The sequence below is a fragment of the Cryptomeria japonica genome, chromosome 4, assembly GCF_030272615.1.
Source record: "Cryptomeria japonica chromosome 4, Sugi_1.0, whole genome shotgun sequence".
In the NCBI taxonomy this organism is placed as follows: Eukaryota; Viridiplantae; Streptophyta; class Pinopsida; order Cupressales; family Cupressaceae; genus Cryptomeria; species Cryptomeria japonica.
Genome location: NC_081408.1, coordinates 709210040 through 709230275, shown reverse-complemented (window position 1 = coordinate 709230275; position 20236 = coordinate 709210040). Strand labels below are relative to the sequence as shown.

The 20236-nt window shown below is 34.3% G+C and overlaps 1 protein-coding gene across 1 annotated transcript; it reads left to right on the top strand.

The window, feature by feature from the left end:
• The first annotated feature begins 982 nt into the window (after positions 1-982).
• On the top strand, positions 983-17620 carry LOC131875519 (ribosome biogenesis protein BRX1 homolog 1-like). The gene is made up of 9 exons (XM_059220098.1): positions 983-1045; positions 1272-1514; positions 2858-2999; positions 4190-4268; positions 4619-4743; positions 9051-9152; positions 14644-14712; positions 14876-14974; positions 17256-17620. The coding sequence occupies exons 2-9, from the start codon at positions 1303-1305 to the stop codon at positions 17385-17387; spliced, it is 960 nt and encodes a 319-aa protein (XP_059076081.1). The 5' UTR covers positions 983-1045; positions 1272-1302; the 3' UTR covers positions 17388-17620.
• Positions 17621-20236: the final 2616 nt, after the last annotated feature.

Sequence of the window (20236 nt, the reverse complement as noted above, 5' to 3'; positions counted from 1 at the left end):
ATTCAATAATTTTCTATTATGTTCAAGCTTTCCTTTGAGAGATTTTTCCCTACGTTACGTTGCAATACCATTCTCTTTCCAAAGGCTCGTAGGAATTCAGTGCATTGTGAAATAGCATAGTGCCACCATTCCCTATAAGAGTCACCCTCTTTAGGATTGGGGATAGAATTCCAAAGACCCACAAGAGCAGCCACACAAGAAGGATTTTTTAAATGCGAAGTATGAAGTTTGTAAGGAAGCCTTGCGTTTTCTAAAAGATAATAAAGAATTAGATCCCATCATCATCACATAGACCATTTACATGTTTGTGTATAGTGTTTTGATATTGCTCATTATTATCAATCTTAACTACTAAGGAGTTTGACCTAGGAGAACACATTCACATATCGAGTAGGCAAACTCTTAAATAATGCTGCTAGACACCACCTTAACAAATTTACATACCACAAAGGCATAAACAAGTTGTTCTTCGAACACACATTTTGTCGTTCATGTGATAAATCAATTTAACTTGTCAAATTAGGTTTTGCAACACTCGAGATCGACTTTTATCATTTGCTATGCTAGTTTTAAATTTTGACACATGCATTAGATCAAGACAATTAATTTTAAAAAAATGATGAATCAATGATATAAGATTTTCACAATCCATAAATTTGGTTAGTGGAATAGACTGTGTGAGTGTCTTTTTGATCAACGTTTCAATCACACTCACACAATCTACTCCAAAAACAACATCAAACAAAATAATAAATCAATTTAAAACATTATCAATATTATTCTTCTATCATCCATTTTAAAACTAAACAACCCTAAACCCTTACATCTAATATTCTATATTTATTAAAATTATCTATCCAAATTCCAACTAATTTAATGTGTATACAATTAATCACGCCCTTAAGTGTGATTTGATCTCACAATATCACATCTCTCCTCCTCTCTCCTACAATTACCGGGAAAAAAACAATAACTAAGAGAAATCAATGTTAAGGATTTAAAAACACTTGTTAAATGCCCCAGACTTAAAATCTAAATAAAAATGGTAAAGCTTCAATTACCTAAAACCTAAAAGAATGCAGACATCGAGATATTCACTATTGTTTCTAGTCTTTGATTTTAGTCTCGAGTGTCAAATTTATTTTCAGTCATTCCATTTATATATGAATCTATTGCAGGCTCTGTTCATAAATTTTGAGTTTCGCCCTAGAGTTTAAGGGTATTATTAGGCTTTTGGCTGGGTCTAAAGGTTCTTATTTTTTTCGTTGGAGATATATTGTTGAGGCATATTTGAACTGAAAGATGGGTAAGAAGCGGAAGCAACCAGAAAAATCAGAAGAAATTCAAACCTCAAAGGAGGAGGAAAATGTACGTCCTAAGCGAACTCTTCTCGGATGGAAAGCACCACCTCAAGAAGAGAAAGATAAAGAGAACATTGCAAATGACTCAGAAAAACGAATATTTCGCAACAGGGAGAAGATCTTGGTCATATGTTCACGACGCATTGTTTACCGGTAATCTCTAAATCCCCTTCTTTTTTGGTTTCTCGGTTAGAAAACACTTCCAGTCACCGTACATGTTTTTTATGAACCTTGTCAATTTGGGCAAGGTTATGAGCTGCAATATAACTCAGCGGTGGATATGCTTGGACCGCATTTTTAATATTTGTAAACTCCAATTGTGCTTGCTTGGTTGTGCCAGAAGATCACCTCACAACTTAACCACACGTAGGCTGGAGTTATTTCTCCGATTGATAGACTTCATAATAGTTAGAGAAGAAGCTTACCACATGTCACCCGGAGTAATTATTGTCCTTATTGCAACAGGGCAACTTGACACAATTTTACTTGTGCTTGGCAACTTCTTGGATTCATCCGATCTGCAGTACAATTGAATTCATTTTCCACAAATAAGAAACCAATCTCAACTGTTTTTTATCCGCCTTGTTGTATATTGTTGGGAATATTGGCGAGCGGCAGCTAGAATTTTGGGGATTGGATTTGCTTGTAGATTTTGGAACTTGATGACAGATTCAGTTGCACTGGTACCCCATTGCCTGTAGGTTGCAACCCGTTTGACGATATTATCAGTACATATCCATTCAATTACACTACAACCCCTTGGATATAATTACCTATCTGTATTACCTTATCCAATCTGTATTACAATTGAATATGTTTCTCAATAAATAAGTAAGCAGTGTCCATATGTATTACAATTGAATATGTTTCTCAATAAATAAGTAAGCAGTGTCCATATGTTTTTCTTTTCTTCTTTTATATTGTCCAAAACATTTGTGAACAATGTCTAGAATCCTGGGGATTGGACTTGCTTGTAGACGTTGGCACTTGATGATAGTTTTTGTTGCCATTTTACCCCATTACCATTTGAACACAACTCATTTTTGAATTACATCCATTACAGTTAGACTAAAATTACTTGGATGCTATTACCTATCTGTATGCATTATTCAGTCTACATTACAATTGAACATATCCTGAGTAATCAATCAAACAATTCCCAATTTTGGGCATTGAATTTGGTTGTAGAAATTGGCATTTGATGAGGATTCAGTTGCCATGTTATCTTTCATTACCATCATACTGCCATTCTTTTGACATTATCACCAATCCATACTCATTACGGTTACACTTTTTGACATTACTACCAATCCATACTCATTACAGTTACTCTACAATTCCTTGAATGCTTTTTACCTATCTGTATTATATTGAATGGAAGTTTAATCAACAAGCAGCAGCTGGCATATATTTTATTTTTCTGCTTTTAATATTGTCAACAGCATTTTTAAGCATGTCTGAAAGACTGAAATATTGGGATTTGGATTTGTTTGTAGATATCGGCACTTGATGATGGATATAGTTTCCCTGTTACCCCATTGCAAGAAGGATAATAAGGTTGAGTCCAAGGAAAACAAGGGTGCCACTTTGAATGAGCTGGTGGAACTTAGGAATTGTACGGGCTGTCTCTTCTTTGAGGTATGTGAACAATGAAAGGTGGCAGTTCTATATTACTCGTATGTATTTTGTCTTTCCAACTGAGATACTTATGGGGGTTGTCTGAAATCAGTGGTCCCTGATATGGATTTCTTTCATGTTAATTTGAGAGCCATTTTCTGGCTATCAGGAATAAAAAATGATTTGCAAAGGAAATGTGATGCTCTATTGTTTTTTCTGTAAGTCAATAAATGTGGCCCTTTGTAAGCGTTGCTATATTGCTTGATAAACAAATTGGAGTAGCACCATAAATGTTTAAGGCAACATTATTAATGCCAAAGTATAGTTAGAACAGAAATAAACATAGCTGAAAGGTTTTTTAGATATGTGCCAGAATTTGAATTTTGCCTATAGGAAATTCACTCAATGAAGAATCTATGGTTAAGAACATAAGGTTTTCACATTTTATGAGATGAAGAGTACAAAGTTTTTGGAACAACTGCATAGAAATCTTCTACCAGTTTTTCCTAAAGATTTTTACTCTTTAGATCTACCATTGTTATTTTGCTGATTTTTCTTTTGCATGCTTTTGTCGTTAAGGAGCACAAGCTGTTCAATGATGATTTCATCTGTCATGTATTGTATTGACTTTCTTAGGGTTTAGCTATGTGTGATCTAGGTTTAATTCTGATTCCTCCTCAATAGCTTTGGTTTATTTGTTTTAACTTGCCAATATCTCTTCTCATATATATTTACTGCAGGGACTTCATACTGTGTATATATTGGCTCTGATTTTTTAGGAAATATTTGTATTTGGGCTTTGAATTGGCAGTTAGGTGCAGAACAGGGCAACTTTCTATTTACCCATTGCATGCTTGGGCATTCCTTTTGTTTTAAGAATTGCTTGCCCAGTGTGCACTTTCCAATTTGTAGTTTGCAACTTTGAAGAATTGAGGTTCCATTAAATGCATCCTACATTCTGTTAGTTGAACTCAGTTTTAAGAAGAATCATCAAACTTCTTTGTGCTATACATTTTCTTTGATGTCAGAAAACCCTCTTTATGAAACAGTTTACCAGCTCTTCTGTTCTTTTATGAAGCGAGCTTTCCAGAGCTTCTTTCCTTCGTTTGTTTTAATGAAAACTAATTTTACGGGAGGTTTTGCCAGAAGCAACATCTAATGATTATTTTTGTATATGATTTGTACTAATTTAAATTTTATATTTTCTTCAGTGCAGGAAGCGTAAAGACCTCTACTTGTGGATGGCAAAGTGCCCAAATGGGCCTTCAGTTAAATTTTTGGTTAATGCTGGTAAGCTCAGCTGCCCTGTAGGTCTGGTAACTTCATACCTAAATGGACCTTCAGAAAGCTAATTAGTTTTCATTTTAAATAATGAGGGATGGAAAAAAAAAAGTTATAGCTGTAGGAATGTATCATATTGCTATATTTTATTGATCTTGGAAATTTTTGATCGTGTGCTTCATTTGTATTGTAGAGTTTAATGTTTACTGTCAGCTTGTAAATTAAATTTTGATTTCAGCTTATCATGCATATAATATGGTTTCCAAGAAATAACTAATAATAGTTTCATGAATGTTTCTACTCTGTGTTGGGTGTTAATGGTTAAAGTTATTTGATAATTTTTATGCTATTATCTGCAGTTCACACAATGGAAGAACTCAAGCTGACAGGGAACCATCTTAAAGGTTCACGACCTATTCTGACATTTGCATCAGATTTTGATACACAACCTCATTGGCAGCTCTTGAAAGAGATTATCACTCAAGTAGGATATGTCACAATTTTTTTCAATATTTATATTCCATGTTATGGAAATATGCAGTTGCATGTTCTCAATGGTTTTGGAAAAGCTATCAAACTTCAAGCGATTTCCTGTTAAAGAGTAGAAATTTAGAATTGCTGATATTTGGTAATATGGTGTTGTAAAGGGATTCTTTTTATTCCATGTTACATTAAGAATTCATTTACATGCTGCTGACAAAAATTTGGAAAGTCAAATTTTAAAACTATTTTAATAGAAAGGGAAAATACACAACTAGAAGAATTGGAAATTTTACAAGCAGGAGGTATTTTTTAGTTTGTCAAATTATGTGATGTTTTTTCAGGATTTAATTGTTTAGTTTTTCAGTCAATCCCTTACCTATATTTTATGAATTTTGGTTCACAACAACCCATCTCTCATGAACATGAATGGTCCATATAGCACTCATTGCATCTAGGTGATGCCCACATGGGTGAAACATCATGACTTTTTGGGAGGTAACCCGTCCCAATACTAAAACTCAAGCACACTGAACCATAAAATTTCCTCAAGATCAAGCCTATTTAGCTTTCTATCACATTTTCAAAACCTTTGACTAGTGTTGTGCCTTATGAACCCTTCATTGTGGCACTGCTTAGTTCATCCATTATCTAGTAGGTGCTTTTCCACGGTACATAAATTATGTGATGTTCTATTAAAGATTTAGTTGCATGGTTTTTGAGTCAATCTCCTCTATCCATATTACCCATATTTCATGACTAGTGATTCATAGGCATCTATCTGGTGAGCATGATTGGTCTACATATCATTTGTTGAATCTCGGTGATGCTCATATGGGGAAGCATTGAGACTTCCCAAGAGGTCACTTGTTAATCCTACTTTGACTCAAGAATTCTTAAACCATGGAGTTTCCCTAAAGACCAAGCCTACTTATCTTTCTACCCCATTTGCAAAGCCTTCAAGTGTTGTGATTTATGAATTGTTCATTATAGTGCTTCTTAGCTCATTCATTATCATGTAGGTGGTTTTTCTCATTGTGTCAAATAATGTGATGATTTATTTGCATAGTTTTTGAGTCACCCATTGACCTATATTTTGAGAGTAGTGGTTCACAAGAATCCATCTCTTGTTAGCATGAATGATCCATAGGGCACTCATTGCACTCTAGGGGATGGTCACAAGGGTGAAACATTGGGAATTCTTGGAAGGTCACCCATCCCACTAGTTCAACTAAGTGTGCTTAAACGTCGAGTTCCCTTCATGATCAAGTCCACTTCGCTTGCTACCCATTTGCAAAACCTTTTGCAACTGTTGTGCTATATGGATTATTCATGTATGTGATAGATGCTTCTTGTGAACCACTGGTCAAAAAACATAGGTCAATAAGATTGACTAAAATAAGGTTTAGTTGTGATAAAAAACTGGAAATTATTTTAATACTTACACTAATGTGTTCCAACAGTGACTTTTTAATATTTAATAGTATTTTTATCTTTTTAATCTTCAAATTTTTCATAAATCTTGATAAAGCACCACATGAATTGGAAATTTGCTGGTTAAATGGGCTTTTTATTACCTACTTGAATTTGTTAGCTGATTGCTTGTTCTAGGAATAACCTTGAAGGGAGCTAACCGCATCTTTTTGCAGGGCATATTAGTTTGGTTAAGTTTGATTTATGTGTTGTTTCATAATAGCAAAGGCACATAGGATATAACATCCCTGCAACATATTAGTTTTTGTATTGGCGGAAAGTTTTTGAGCAATTTATTTAGATATATTATTGGGGTTTTGTATATGGAGCCTTCTCTCTGTTAACAGCATACGTTAAAACCATATAGAGAACTAAAACTGCGTGAACAACCTTATACATGGGCATAGCAATGTTAATGAAGCATGATTATCACAACCTATATAACATAAAACTTAAAAGGCATAATAACAGAGAACAACTAGTACCACCCACCACCTAGGTGTAGCCAAGAGAGATAAAAATGTTCATATCATATAAGTTCAGCCAAACCTCAACTAGCCATGCTGCCACCTGCCTGAGCCGAGTACCAGTGATCATATGCTCAGTTATAAACTGCATTCCTAGATATAAGCATGAACTTCATTATTTGCAAAATAGACCTACTTCCTTTTCCAGCCCAGAAAACTGAAGACCATAGATATATCCCTGTTTAGAATATCATTTTCCAGTAGTGGCAAGGTATATCCATCGGAAATCTCCAAGATGCCTCTGTGATTATTAATCACCATGTTTTTTTATTAGGAACCCAAGTTCAAATCCTTTAAGGGCATGGACATTTGCCATTAGATCTCTATCCTCCTCTTGCATTGTCCTAAATTCCACTTTGGCATCCTCCACTTTCTGTTTGCTTTTCTCATCTCTAGTGGACTTCTCTTATTTTTCCTTCATTACTTCATCACCATAAACCACCTCTTCTTGCAGACACATCAACATAGCTTGAATGCTCTCCTTATCTCCTTATTGTGAACTGCTAGCTGAAGTGTTCGTTTAAAATCATGGTTTGAGTTTGAACCTTACCATCCTCTAAACCACCAGCTCCCAGATGGCTTTAAAAACCATTGGAAATCTCTAAGATGTCTCTGTGATTAGTAATCGCCATGTTTTTTTAATTATGAATCCAAGTTCAAATCCTTAAAGGGCATGGACATTTGCGATTAGATCTCTAACCTCCTCTTGCATTGCCCTAAATTCCACTTTGGCATCCTCCACTTTCTGTTTGCCTTTCTCATCTCTAACGGACTTCTCTTATTTTTCCTTCATTACTTCACCCCCATAAACCACCTCCTCTTGCAGACACATCAACATAGCTTGAATGCTCTCCTTATCTCCTTGTTGTGAACTGCTAGCTGAAGTGTTCGTTTAAAATCATGGTTCGAGTTTGAACCTTACCGTCCTCTAAACCACCAGCTTCCAAAATGGCTTTAAAAACCTTAGTTTCGAACTTTCAAGCAGTTGGTCTGTAACTTATCCAGAGCTCAAAGGATCTTAGTTGCTTTACCAGTTGCTACTATAACAATCCCACCCAGAAAAAGCTTCCAGAAGTTGTAGCACTCGATATCCAATACCCCCAGACCAATAATGCAGCAACCACACACCAACAATAAGATTGAATATCTCATCTTATTTTTACTGTTACAGCATCTCAGAACATAAAATATTCTTGTTTTCATTTATCAAATTCCTTTCTCTATGCATACAAAATGGACACCGCAATCTCCTTAGTATTCACTTGCCATTATGAGCAATATAGCAAATAACCTGATCTCTTATTCATTGAAGGCGTTGAGCAAATCAGATATATCAGTACTTTCCACAGAAGAATATTCTATTAGATTTATACGTTGGTTTGCAAGAAAATCAGCTATGCCATTCTGCTCTCTAAAGCAATTATTCACCTTCACATTGTCAATTTTTTTATCCAAGGCAACATTTCTTCTAATAGAGTTCGTAGTTTTCAATTTGGGCAATAAGCTTTATTCAATGCATTTACCATTATTTGAGAACTTCCTTCAATTTTTCTCTCTATTGCCTGTCATAAATGTCACTTGGATATCTGCTCTTAGGGCTTCCCATTTTGCTTCATTGTTTGTCTTTAGGCCCAAAGGTTTCATACCCCCTAGTTCAAATTCCTCCTACATATCCTGCACTTTCTATTCCCAGGTTACCTTTCAAAGCCCCATAAAAAAATACTACTCTATGTGGAGCCTTACATTTTCTTTGCTTTATTTTTCTTGAAGAATCTATTAACCCTTGAATGGGAAGTTTTTGAACATTGTTTAATGTGGATTGTGAAAACGCATTTTTTTTCTGTACCTTGGCTTAAATTATGAAGTATTCTAGTATCTTTGTTGATGCTTACCATAATTAGTTTCTTAGAACAGATTTAGAATATACTGTGAAAGATGAGAGAAGGTCACTGCTATGATTCTCTCTTAGGTAAACATGAAACAGGTAGATAATCTGGAAGAAAATCTTTCCACTAACAGGCATGACAAAAACCAGGAGGGCAATTTTTTGATTTTTGTTTAAGGAATAAGGTGACCAGTATGTGTCCAACAGTTACTGAAGATTTTTTGCTTTAAACGATTTTCTGATTTTGAAGACATGGAATGGTTGATTTATTGTGTATTCAGTAGTTTCAGTTTCCTTAAATGCTATTTATTGACTGTCAAAATCTCTTTCAGATTCATCATTGTTATGCAGTTATAAGTTTATAACTATGGTGTCACTATTGGTGAGAAAATTTTATATGTTGACATTTGTACTGGTTCTTTGCAGATCTTTGGCACACCAAAAGATCACAGGAAAGCAAAGCCTTTCTTCGATCATGTCTTTGTTTTCTCCATTGTTGATAATCACATCTGGTTTCGGAATTACCAGGTAAGTTTATACACTGTAAGAGGTAGTTTTAGGGTTGTATCATAGCCTTTTTAGGTATTTAATAAGGATATGTTGCAATATGCTAAAACGTTCATTCTTGTACACAAATGCTTGATTTCTGCTTGGTAACTTTTGGTAGCTAAATTAAGTGTAATAGTTTTATATGGAGGAGGTGTTACTTGCATGGGTGGTATATTAGATGCCTACACATTGGTGCTGTGGTTATGGGAATTCTTGCTTTGGCTTCTGCTGTAGATAAGTAGTAGTCACGATCTTAAGTTAGCTCAAAGTCTTGAAGGGTTATGCGGTACATTAATCAACTTATTTCTATAGGAGCCCAATGACAATATCTCTCTGGAGTACCATGCTATGCTCTTGCTCACTAAGTGCATGACTGGTGATTCCTACCAGAAAGACATTGCCATTTGCTTGCCATTGTTATACATGCTTTCAAGCGGCTCCCTGCAAATGCCTGATAGTGCCTTGAGCACAAGATGATTGGTTGTAGAAGTGGCTCTGTCAATTGGCCGTCTTGAGCATGATTGCCAGAGTTGGAGCATAATATGCTCTTAGCCAATGCGGCAATGGAAAATATCTTTGAACATGCTTTGTTTGTTGCCCATTACCCATCTTACTTCTCTTATACAATGAGTATTCAATGGTGAATATGGTCTGACCATAGACAAGATGTAATAACCTCTACTAAATGCTCATAAAAGAACCTAGACATATTACAGCAGTAATAAAACAAACCCAGAAACATCCAGAAATAGTACAGCAATAATATGACAAACCCAGAAATACCCAGAAATACTACAGCAATAAATATTTTTGTATTTTTTAATATTTCTTTAAAACAGCATATAAGCAAGTTGAGTTTTATCAAACTAATACAGTGCACTAAACACACCCACATGCAGAACTGGACACTACTGGTATTCCAGATGTTGGTCTGAATGGTGGTCTGCTGCTTAAGGTTTTCTATCCTCAAGAAGCTTGATCTCAACAAAACACAACATCCAGCCCAGGACAAGAAATGAGTTTTGTTTTGTCAGATTTCAAGTGTCATTTAATTTTCCTCCTAGCACTGCCTATGTACTCCATGCTTCCTCAATCATAGGTAATCCAGTCCTCAATTGATGGCACTCTGACTAACAAGTTCCTTCGGCAATTAACTGATAAATTCCTCTTTATTTAAAGGACACTTAATTGACTCATGAGCCTTATTTCGGGATTTGACCAATCTTAATTATTCCTATGCTGACAGTTCACTCATTCAATGCCACTCCCATGCCATTTCAAAAAGGGAACATAACAAATTGTCCATTTCCAAAGTTGCTTTCCCACAAGTAGTGCAGTGACATCCAAGTACCTCTGGTCTTTCCGAAGTATGTTCTCTTCAGATAATTTCCTCTTAATGGCCTAGGATCTCAAATCGTTATTCAAGATCAAATATTTTGGACGCATTGCACTATCTTCCACAAATTAGACCCTTTACCATACCAATTAAATGTTGTAAGCTCAGTCCAATTGCCATTGACAGTTGAGGCTTAGAAACGTCTACTTCCTCAACTATGATAAAAAGGTGAGGCTAGGATCTTTAAGGTATCTTGATGCATGGCTGCACTCTTGAGTCCTTGACGCATGGGATAGGGAACCCTGAGAAGTCCTCTACAAAATGCTTAGGTGCATAGTCAGCAATATACTGTTCTGTTGCCTGTTGCTGTTCTGAATTATCAACTTAATACCCAAATGCACAAGATAATGACTGTATCTTTTCAAGGCTTGAATTCTTGATAGGTTTTTCTTGGACACTGCTAGAAACAACTAGAATATTTCTTTAAAGTTTAAAATATTTTGATTTTGTATTCAACATGCAAATTTTGATTTCTGATTGTGTTCATCGAGAAAAACACTTTCTTGGTGTGAGAATTTGTTGCTACTACCACCATCAAAAGTAAGAGGATTCAATTTGTTTGCCTTCTACTTCAATTCCTTTTTGTTGGCATTTTGGCAACTATTGGGCCTTTCCATTTTTGAGGCTTCTTGCCAAATATCTCCAAGTAATTAACAAAATGTAATATCCCTTTTAGTGATACTTAGAATTTGTCTTCAAAAGGATAACTATAGCTTGCAACCGATACTATGAAGTCAACTTCAATTTGCCTAAGTAAGCCATTCTACCTTAGTAATTAATGGTTTTGATACTTGATTACATATGTATATTTAAATAGAAATAATGAAATTTATTATGGTACAACATCCGGTCAATGGAATCCGATATAATGATTATTTTTAATAGGAATGAAATAATTACTGTTTCTATATGATCATGCGATGAAGATATGAGGACTATCTCTTACTCGACTAGCTGTGTCCGATTGACCTTTATACCCTGCTATAGTGCGGGGCTGTGTCTTATTATTACTTTCTAATTGTGCGTAGTTCACCTTGTTGTGGGACGGATGATATCCCTCCCTCGTGCTCAGTTGACAAAAGGGCTCCCTGAGTGCTGTGAATATGAAATCCGACTAATAACTTCCCTGTCTCGAAGAGACTTCTGATCCTCTATTAATATCTCTTCAGGCGGTCATGATTAAAGAGTTGTATTCCAAAAGACATGCCTATTTATCATTGCCTCCTCTCATTAATGCTAATCGCACCATATTATGACAAATATTTTTATCGATCTAGACTTCACTAATTGCTACCCTTATAATCGATATCTGATCCCTACATGCCAATGCATCCCTTAGCCTTCAATCAGTTAGTGGTAACTTTTCACTTAATCACCAATAAGTCCATATTAGAATCACTGTCATTTCCCAACTTAATTCTGCATAAAATCGATTAGTCTTTCTTTCTACTTTATCGATTAAATATGCCTGATTTACTTGACGATAACGTTAAGGAATGTTGATCATTATTGCTATACAATTCTTTAATCATTGCTTGACTAACCTTATGATTAGTTTTTCTTTAAATTGATCTATTGATCTTCATTTTTAATCGATGCTTGTTAGAATGCCATTGTCTATTGTCTCTATCCATCCTTAATGTAATTATTTTTCCTTATCAATCATCGATGCCTTTGTAAACTTAATATGCTAAATCGATACTTGCCTCAGTTGATCTGTAGGATTGCTAATTCGGATATGGTTGATATAAAGATTGTTTAGTCTCTTTTCAAAACTTATTTACAAATTCATTTCCACGGGGGACTTCTTGAATTTGAATGATCTCAGTGGGTAATGTTTATGGGAACTAATCTTAGTTTGAGAATGGGACATCACACAAAAGATATTGTAGTTTTAAATCTTCTACTTCTTTGATGTTGCTCAAAGATTGTGTCCATCTCGTCTGCAGTGGTTATCTCAGATTCTCAAGTTCAGTTTACTCATCTTTTTACAGGAACATAGGCTTGGTAGGCTTTGGAATGGGAGTAGCTAGTGGTCAGTTATTTGTAGTTGACCTTCCTTCTTTTTGTAATGTTCTAGCTGGGTTTGAATTTTATATGCTGCTCTGAAGCTACAACTTTCATTCTACTATCTCAATCGTTCTAGCTTGGCTCCTCTGAGTTCCTGTCAGTGTATCATGAAAAAGATCTGCCTTCTTTTTGTTAGATTTCACAAAATTGCCTCGATGATTCACAGGCTGGCAGGATGTTAGCTCTGATGCAACTGTAATAATTTATATTAAATGCCATATAAAATAAACCTAGAAGTACAACAGTTATAAAACAGATTCATAAATACCCAGAAATGCTACAGCAATCATTTTTATGTATTTTTAAATATTTCTTCAAAATGGTTCATAATCAAATTGAGATTCATCAAACTAAAACGCTGTACTAAACATGCCCACATAGAACTAGACACTAATAGTATTCTAGATGTTAGTTTGAATGTTGGTCTACTGTATAAGGGTTTCTGTCCTTAAAAAGTTTGATCTCTATGCCTTAAGGGTTTTGTCTCCAAGTGACAGCTGCTGAAACACAATGTCCAGCCCAAGAAAATAAATGCTTTTTGTTTTGTTAGATTTCAAGTGTCTTTTTCTTTTCCTCCCAGCATTGCGTCGACTCTCTATGCTTTCTCAATCATAGGCAATCCAGTCCTCAATCGATAGCAGTCGGACTAGCAAGCTCCTTCCTCAAATGATGGCAATTAACTGACAAATACATCCTTATTTAACTGAACCTAACTGACTCATCTGCCTTGTTTTGTGTTTTAACTGACCCAAACAATTCCTGCACTACCAGTTCATTCGTCCAATGCTTCTCCTATGCTGTCAGTTCAAAAAGAGGACATTACACAGGACTTTCAATTGCTTTATAAAAGAGAAAAGATAAGTAGAGATGTTCTTAACATAAATGGGTGAAATATGATTGAAAGGAAGGTCTCCATTGTTTTTGTACAGTGAAACAAATAAAAGAAGCTTGCTTTATTTAATAGAAACTACAATGTGAGAAATTAATTAGATTAACAGCCCACGTGCAGGTAGAGATGTATCAGTGTGTTGTCATCTCTTTTCTTTTGAACAAGATAGATTGTTTTGAAAAACAACCAATCAATCAGAACAATAATCATAACAATAAAAATTGTATTTCTTTATTTATTTTTTGCTAAACTAAAATATTCATAATGATGGCCAATATGTGTGAAACACAACCAAAAAAAGGAAGTTTTAACAGAGTGTAGGTAGGGAAGGATTATGCTTTGATACCAGATGATGTTTACTTGCAAGCAACAACACAAATAGGGAAATCTAACAAGATGCTAGCACTCACAATGTTGTTATATAGGGGCACCCATCCACCAAATAAGCACAAAAGTATAACATAACATGTGCATACAATGGGGAGCTTAGACTACAATTAAAAAAGGTTACACCTCTATATCCTACTGGTATTTGCTTATATTATAAGAACGAGGAGTGTTAGTCCCTATATTTTATTCAATGGCATTTAAAATCTAACTCCTGAATAGTAAAATGTCATGGTGAATTAAGCTGCAGAATGCAATACTGACCACTATGACCAACCAACATAGTGGCTACATCTAGAACCTCAACAACACCTCAACTTAACAATATATTATAAGACTACTGTAATCGTTGCTTTGCAAACGAAGTAGCCATGACAATAAGGTTGTGTCACTTGTGTCCAAGTAAAAAATGTTTTTAAACTTGTCACTTAGTATGTGGATGTGCTAAGTCAGGAAATGTCTATTTAATTTTTCTATCAGCACTCAGTCACATGAAATGTGTTCAAACTGATTGTTTCTACAATAATGTAAGATTAACAGAACATGTTAGTTTGTTGAGCTGATCATTTTCTTTATACATAAGCAAAGGAGTAGTAAACTTGTTGACAAATAGCTCTGTTTACTATTTCTTTTAATCTGGGCAAAGTTTTTTAGCGAAAGTTGCTTGTTCTTGTAACTTTCATGTTTACCTTGGTTGTTACAACATTTATGCTCTGTTGAACATTCAGATAACTGTTCCACATCATGGCACCGAGAAAATTGAGCGAGGTGGTTTGGATAAAATGACTCTTATAGAGGTACGAGTACTCATCATTCTTACAGAGGTTTACTTCTTTTGCAAAATTTTATACTGTATCATTGCTATTAATTGCTTGAAAATTGAAAATACTATTTTCTGATGTTCATGGATTTGATGGGTCCTGATTTTATTGCAGCCAACTAATTGTCTTCCATTTTCAGGTTGGCCCTCGATTTTGCTTGAATCCAATAAAAATTTTTGGTAATAGCTTTACTGGTCAGACATTATATGAAAATCCTTTCTACATCTCTCCAAACCAGGTAATTTGATCATTTTTCATATATTCAGTCATTTTATTATTGCAACTTGCCATAATTATTTCATATGTATATTTTTACATATTTTGACTGGTAAATTCTCCTTAAAGATTATCTGTAAGCTTAGATGCTTTCAGGAATATATTCTATCAAACTTGCAAAACTTTCACCTGACCACTATGAAAGACCTGTCGAGTTACCGCTTAAGGTCATTCTGTTCTGTCTATCTTAGCAAGAAAATGGATATAATAACATATCTTATTCCATTTTTCTAATTACAGTGACATGTTTATGAAATGTCAGATTAGTAGCCAATTGTAAGTGCTTGATGTTAGAAGCAGTATGTAGTAAGTAAAAGAATCTTTTTTTAGTTTACACTGTATGCAAACATGTATCTAACTATGATTGCTTGGATTATAGAAGAAGCATAGAAAGATGTAAAACATTTGTATCTAACTATGATTGCATTGATTATATCTATTTCTCTGGCAAGTTGTCTGAGTACACTCATGAACTTACATGGCAAGATGTTAGAGCTACTTTTCCAATGTGTTAAGTTGGAATTTTCTTGAGATCTTTATCTGATATTACCTTGAGAATCCACTGGACCAGATTTTCCAATTACATTTTTTTTCTGATGTTTTATGTTCTTTTTAAACTTATCCAGTACATTTAACTTGAACATGTCCATAAGAATGTAGAAGATATACTTTTTAAAGATTATTTATAAGGTGGGTATCTTGTAGTCGCTTCTTTGTTTTTATTAGAGCAAACTTGCTTGGTAGTTATTAGGGAGTGGGTTATGCTTCTACATTTAAACATCTACGTTTAGCTGATTCACTTTTTCACTCATATATACCTACATACAACACTTGAATTTATTGATTGCAAACTCCTTTGGCACATCCACTGTTCTGCAACAACATGGATTCTACTTGAACTTGTGGGGCACACTGGAAGGTTTTGATTCTTGGATCATTTAGTTGTGATAGGCAACAGTCCATGTTTCTTGCACTTGGGGAAGATTATAAAATTTATTCAATGCTTTGCAATATGACTGCTACATTGAGTACTGTATCTGTTGCTAATTTTTTGAATTCAGTATTTTATTTGTTCTAATCAAATAAAATGGTGCATAAAACAAATTGATGAGTGATTTTACATTTTGTTAAAATGGTTTAGTGCATCATATTCATCCCCAATATGACACACAGACATTGTATCATTCCAATTATACTCTCCTCTTGAGTATCATGCATTAATAACTAAAGATCTGAGCTGTCCTGGAACAACAATTTATCTATATTTAGTTATCCAATCTGATCTACATCACTATCCCAGTCTAGCATTCTCTATTATTGTGCATTAAGTGGACAAACAAACTTTACTGATCCACTGCTCAGAGACTTGAGTCCCTGTTCGGTTTGAACCTGGTTTGGGGTTCTGCCCACGGACTGTGGGTCTGGACAGGGTTCTGCCCACTGACTGTGGGTCAGGCCCAGACAGATCCGGGCGAACCTGAAGAGAAATTTGCCCTCAAACATGCCATTCTGTCAAATTTTCCTATTTAAAAAAATTTTGTTGACTTATTTTTAATTCCAAAGCCCATGTACAGATTTACAATACATTGTCGAAGACTCAATTTAAATGACTAAATACAAAGAGCTCATGATACCCTCCACATTCTCTCAGACATGCAACAAGTTCAGCTCTACTTAGAAAAACACTAGATTTTTCTTTGAAAAATATCACATGCCCAAACCTATTGGTAAGGACCTTACATCTTTTCGCTACAGCATGGAGAAAATGCTTTAAAATTTTTGTTAAAGATTGAATTCTACATTTCAATCTAATTTGTACGATTGTATTCTTCTTGAATCATTAACTTACTAATTTATTGCAGTTGATTGCTCAAATATTGCTCCCTCTTTTTGTTGTTCTTTTTGGATTTAGATTCTTAACAAATGAGTTACATATTTATATTAATATTACCGAAGGTCACAACCTGCATTGGTGGCTAGCTGGTATAAGGTTAAGATCAGAAAGAGGCATGGATTTGGAAACATTTTTGTGCAATACAAGTGATAAAAACAAGTAAACTGCATTTTCTTTGGGATACATCTTAGCATGGATTTTTAATTTGAGCTGGTGGCATTCAAAGCTTAAATGGAAGCCCACAATTACTAGCAGGTCACTGCTATGGAACAATATATGTTTTAGATTGGTTTCAGTTGTAGCATTGGATAAGTTTCTTGTCTGATAAACACATTGCTTTCATTCTCAGATTCGTGCAGCAGAAAAACGTAAAAAGGCTGGCAAATATGCAAAGAAAATTAAAGCAAAGCAGAGGAGGAAAGTACATGAACTTGAGAACAAGCTGGAACCTGATGAATTCGCAGATATGTGGAATGAGTAACTGATGAATATGATCGTGTCCTGAATTTCATTCAGGAAATACAAGCATTATTACGTTGTTTTTATTTTATTGTTGAGTTTTGACAAAGAACATGGATGATCAATGTGGGTGGTGTCCCTGGAACAAGTCCTTGTTTCAAATGAAATCCATATTTCTCTTTGTAAAGTCGTGTGGCTATTATGCAATGAAAGGCATGCCTTAGCCATCAAGGTATAGCTGCTTTATTTTCTACATTTTGTATTTTTCCCGGAAAGAAGATTTATTTCTTAATTGCCCTTAAAGGTCGTTAATGTTCTCATCTTTGTGATGTTTTTTGGCTTCTAATTTGGGCATATAGCTTTTAATGGATATTATAAAATTAGTAAGTATAGCTCTTAGCCGTATTACAAATATTCAGAGACTGCACAATTAATATACACATACACATGGAATACTGGGGGTGAATGTTAAATTTTTTTAAGTTTCATAAAATTTTCCATGTTGCTTGTTAATATTCAAGCTGGACTGGTAAGTGATAACATCTTTGTACACATTACAAGTATTGAACATATCAAAAAACTTTGATGAAATACTGAGTTTAATTACACTGGTGATTGCATGCGCTGGTCGACACAAAATTGCGTAAAATTGAACAATCATTTTTGTATATAGACACTGTTATTCCAATGTCTCTGAAACAATGCTGTAAATTGTATTGATACGGTGAAGTCAGAAGGCTTCAGCATACGATTTTCTTTGAGAAAATATATTATTTGGTTATCTGCGAGTTCAGGTTTAATGCTGCTGTTTTCTTTTGGAAATGGTTGTGGCCTTTGAATTGTTCTTGCAATCAAGGTTTCCACAACTTATCTTCATTGTTCGCATTCGTAGTTTGGGGTATACTGTCAAAGAATGGATCAAGTTAATGACTGCTTTGACATGCACTAGAATTTTTTAAGACATTTTCTCTTATTAAGAACATAATTACAAGGTACTTAAGTTATAGCTGAAAGGAGGGTACAGAATTTTTTTTGGTCGATAAAAAGCAAGAGCCAGAATAATATATTGATTTTAAAGAGAATTTACACCAAGAAACCAAAGATTTCTAAAATGGCCCAGTAGGGCCTAAAAACTGTGAAAATAAAGCTATGTCCATGAGTATGCACAGAAAGAGAAAACCACATCCCAAACCCTGAAATTCTCTGAACTCAGTGGGATTTGAGTGCTGATTACAAATTATTTATCCTTTTCATGAAATCTATTAAAGCTTTTTCAAAATTTACAAGTCTAATGGTACGTTAAAGTTTCTTTTAAGTTTAAAATTAACAGAGAAATCCAAAAAAGAGTAGCGGCCTCGAAAAAGAACAGACCAACTGAAAACCTATCTGTTTAATCCTCTCTTCGAGGCATGGGCGGAGAGCACAGAATTGACAATTAAGGGAATTCATCATATTTTAAATTTGAAATGAATGGGAATAGCTGTGAATGCATCTCAGAGCGCTTGGACAAGACAAAGACAATCAAACGGGTTTGCTTCAAAACTGTTGTGTCAATCGAATTAATTTCATGTATGCTGTCAATTTTTTTTGCTATATAGTTGAGAGCTGTATTACTTATGGTACTTATTTTTCTAATTCCATCTATTCTTTCAATTGTTAAGCTATATGGTTGAAATTTGTGTTGTTTACGGCAAGGTATTTTTTCCAATAATGCAAGGAGAAAGACGGAAATGAAGTTATATTAGAAGTGATCATTTGACTTACTCAAGATTGAGTGAAAAAGGTCCTTTCGATTCAGATTTTGTGATGTATTTGGCAACCTTCTAAATGGAGACTGGAATATTATTGATCTAACTATATCTGCATTTGGATGAAATTTGCACGACTAAATCTATAGAATAGTGAAAAATCATATTTTGGTATTTTTCTACATTTTTATAATATGTATTTTCGTAGGCTTCTGGAGCAAAATTGATCCTTGAGATTTTTTGGTTGCTTAAGAGGAGAGTAGTAGGTTGCTTTCCAACTCAATTCAAACTACATTTCTTGGAGATCTTTCCAGTGCATCCAACTAGTTTTCACCCAATAGGCTATGAGTTATGATCTTCCAAGTTCAAGTAACAAAATTAAATTAATTTCTTACTGTTTTTTTTTTCAAAATAAATTTAATAACTAATCTATTTTCTTTAGATATATATTTCATTTCAAGGAGGAAATAGGTGTAGTGATTCTTTGGTTTCTTTATTAGTATTTATAAGTTTTTCATTTTTACTTAAAAAATGCATAAATTGGCTGAATTTGAACCAATGAAGTACAGTAGAAGAGATGTATTAAGTGAATTTTGCGAGCTTTCAATTTTGAATGAAAAGCTATTTTATGTTACTCCATCAGTTTTTAATTCGTTTTTGATTGTCAATTATTGATTAAAATACACTAGTCCTTCACTGAGTATTGTCCTCCAAATCCTCAATTTTGTTAAGTGATATCAGAGCAAGTTGTGATTTGTTGTTTTGACCTATATTTTAGGAAAGTTCTATTGAGGAGAATTATGCCAGTAAAATATCTGGCGAATACATTATTATTGTAATAAATAGGTTTTATGTAGTGAAGCCTTTGCTTGGAAGGAAAAATGAATATCTAAAAACTAGATTTGTATTTACTTAAAATTAAATAGACGATGTAGTTTTTCTTATAAGAATGGTTTTTGTGGAGTTTCTTATAAGAATTTCTATTTATTATATTATTTGTGTTTCTTATATTTTGTTTTCCAAGTTATTTATGTATAATATTATATCGTTTTTTGCATGAATTAAATTCTCACACTTATCTATATTTGGGTTTCTTAACATGGTATCAGTGCCTCTTTGAAGC

Excerpts from the sequence above, each read along its gene's own strand:
- LOC131875519 (XM_059220098.1), top strand. The coding sequence starts at position 1,303 with ATGGGTAAGAAGCGGAAGCAACCAGAAAAATCAGAAGAAATTCAAACC. Across the intron at positions 3,000-4,189 it reads CGGGCTGTCTCTTCTTTGAG|TGCAGGAAGCGTAAAGACCT; the intron begins GTATGTGAACAA and ends TATTTTCTTCAG. Across the intron at positions 9,153-14,643 it reads TCTGGTTTCGGAATTACCAG|ATAACTGTTCCACATCATGG; the intron begins GTAAGTTTATAC and ends TTGAACATTCAG.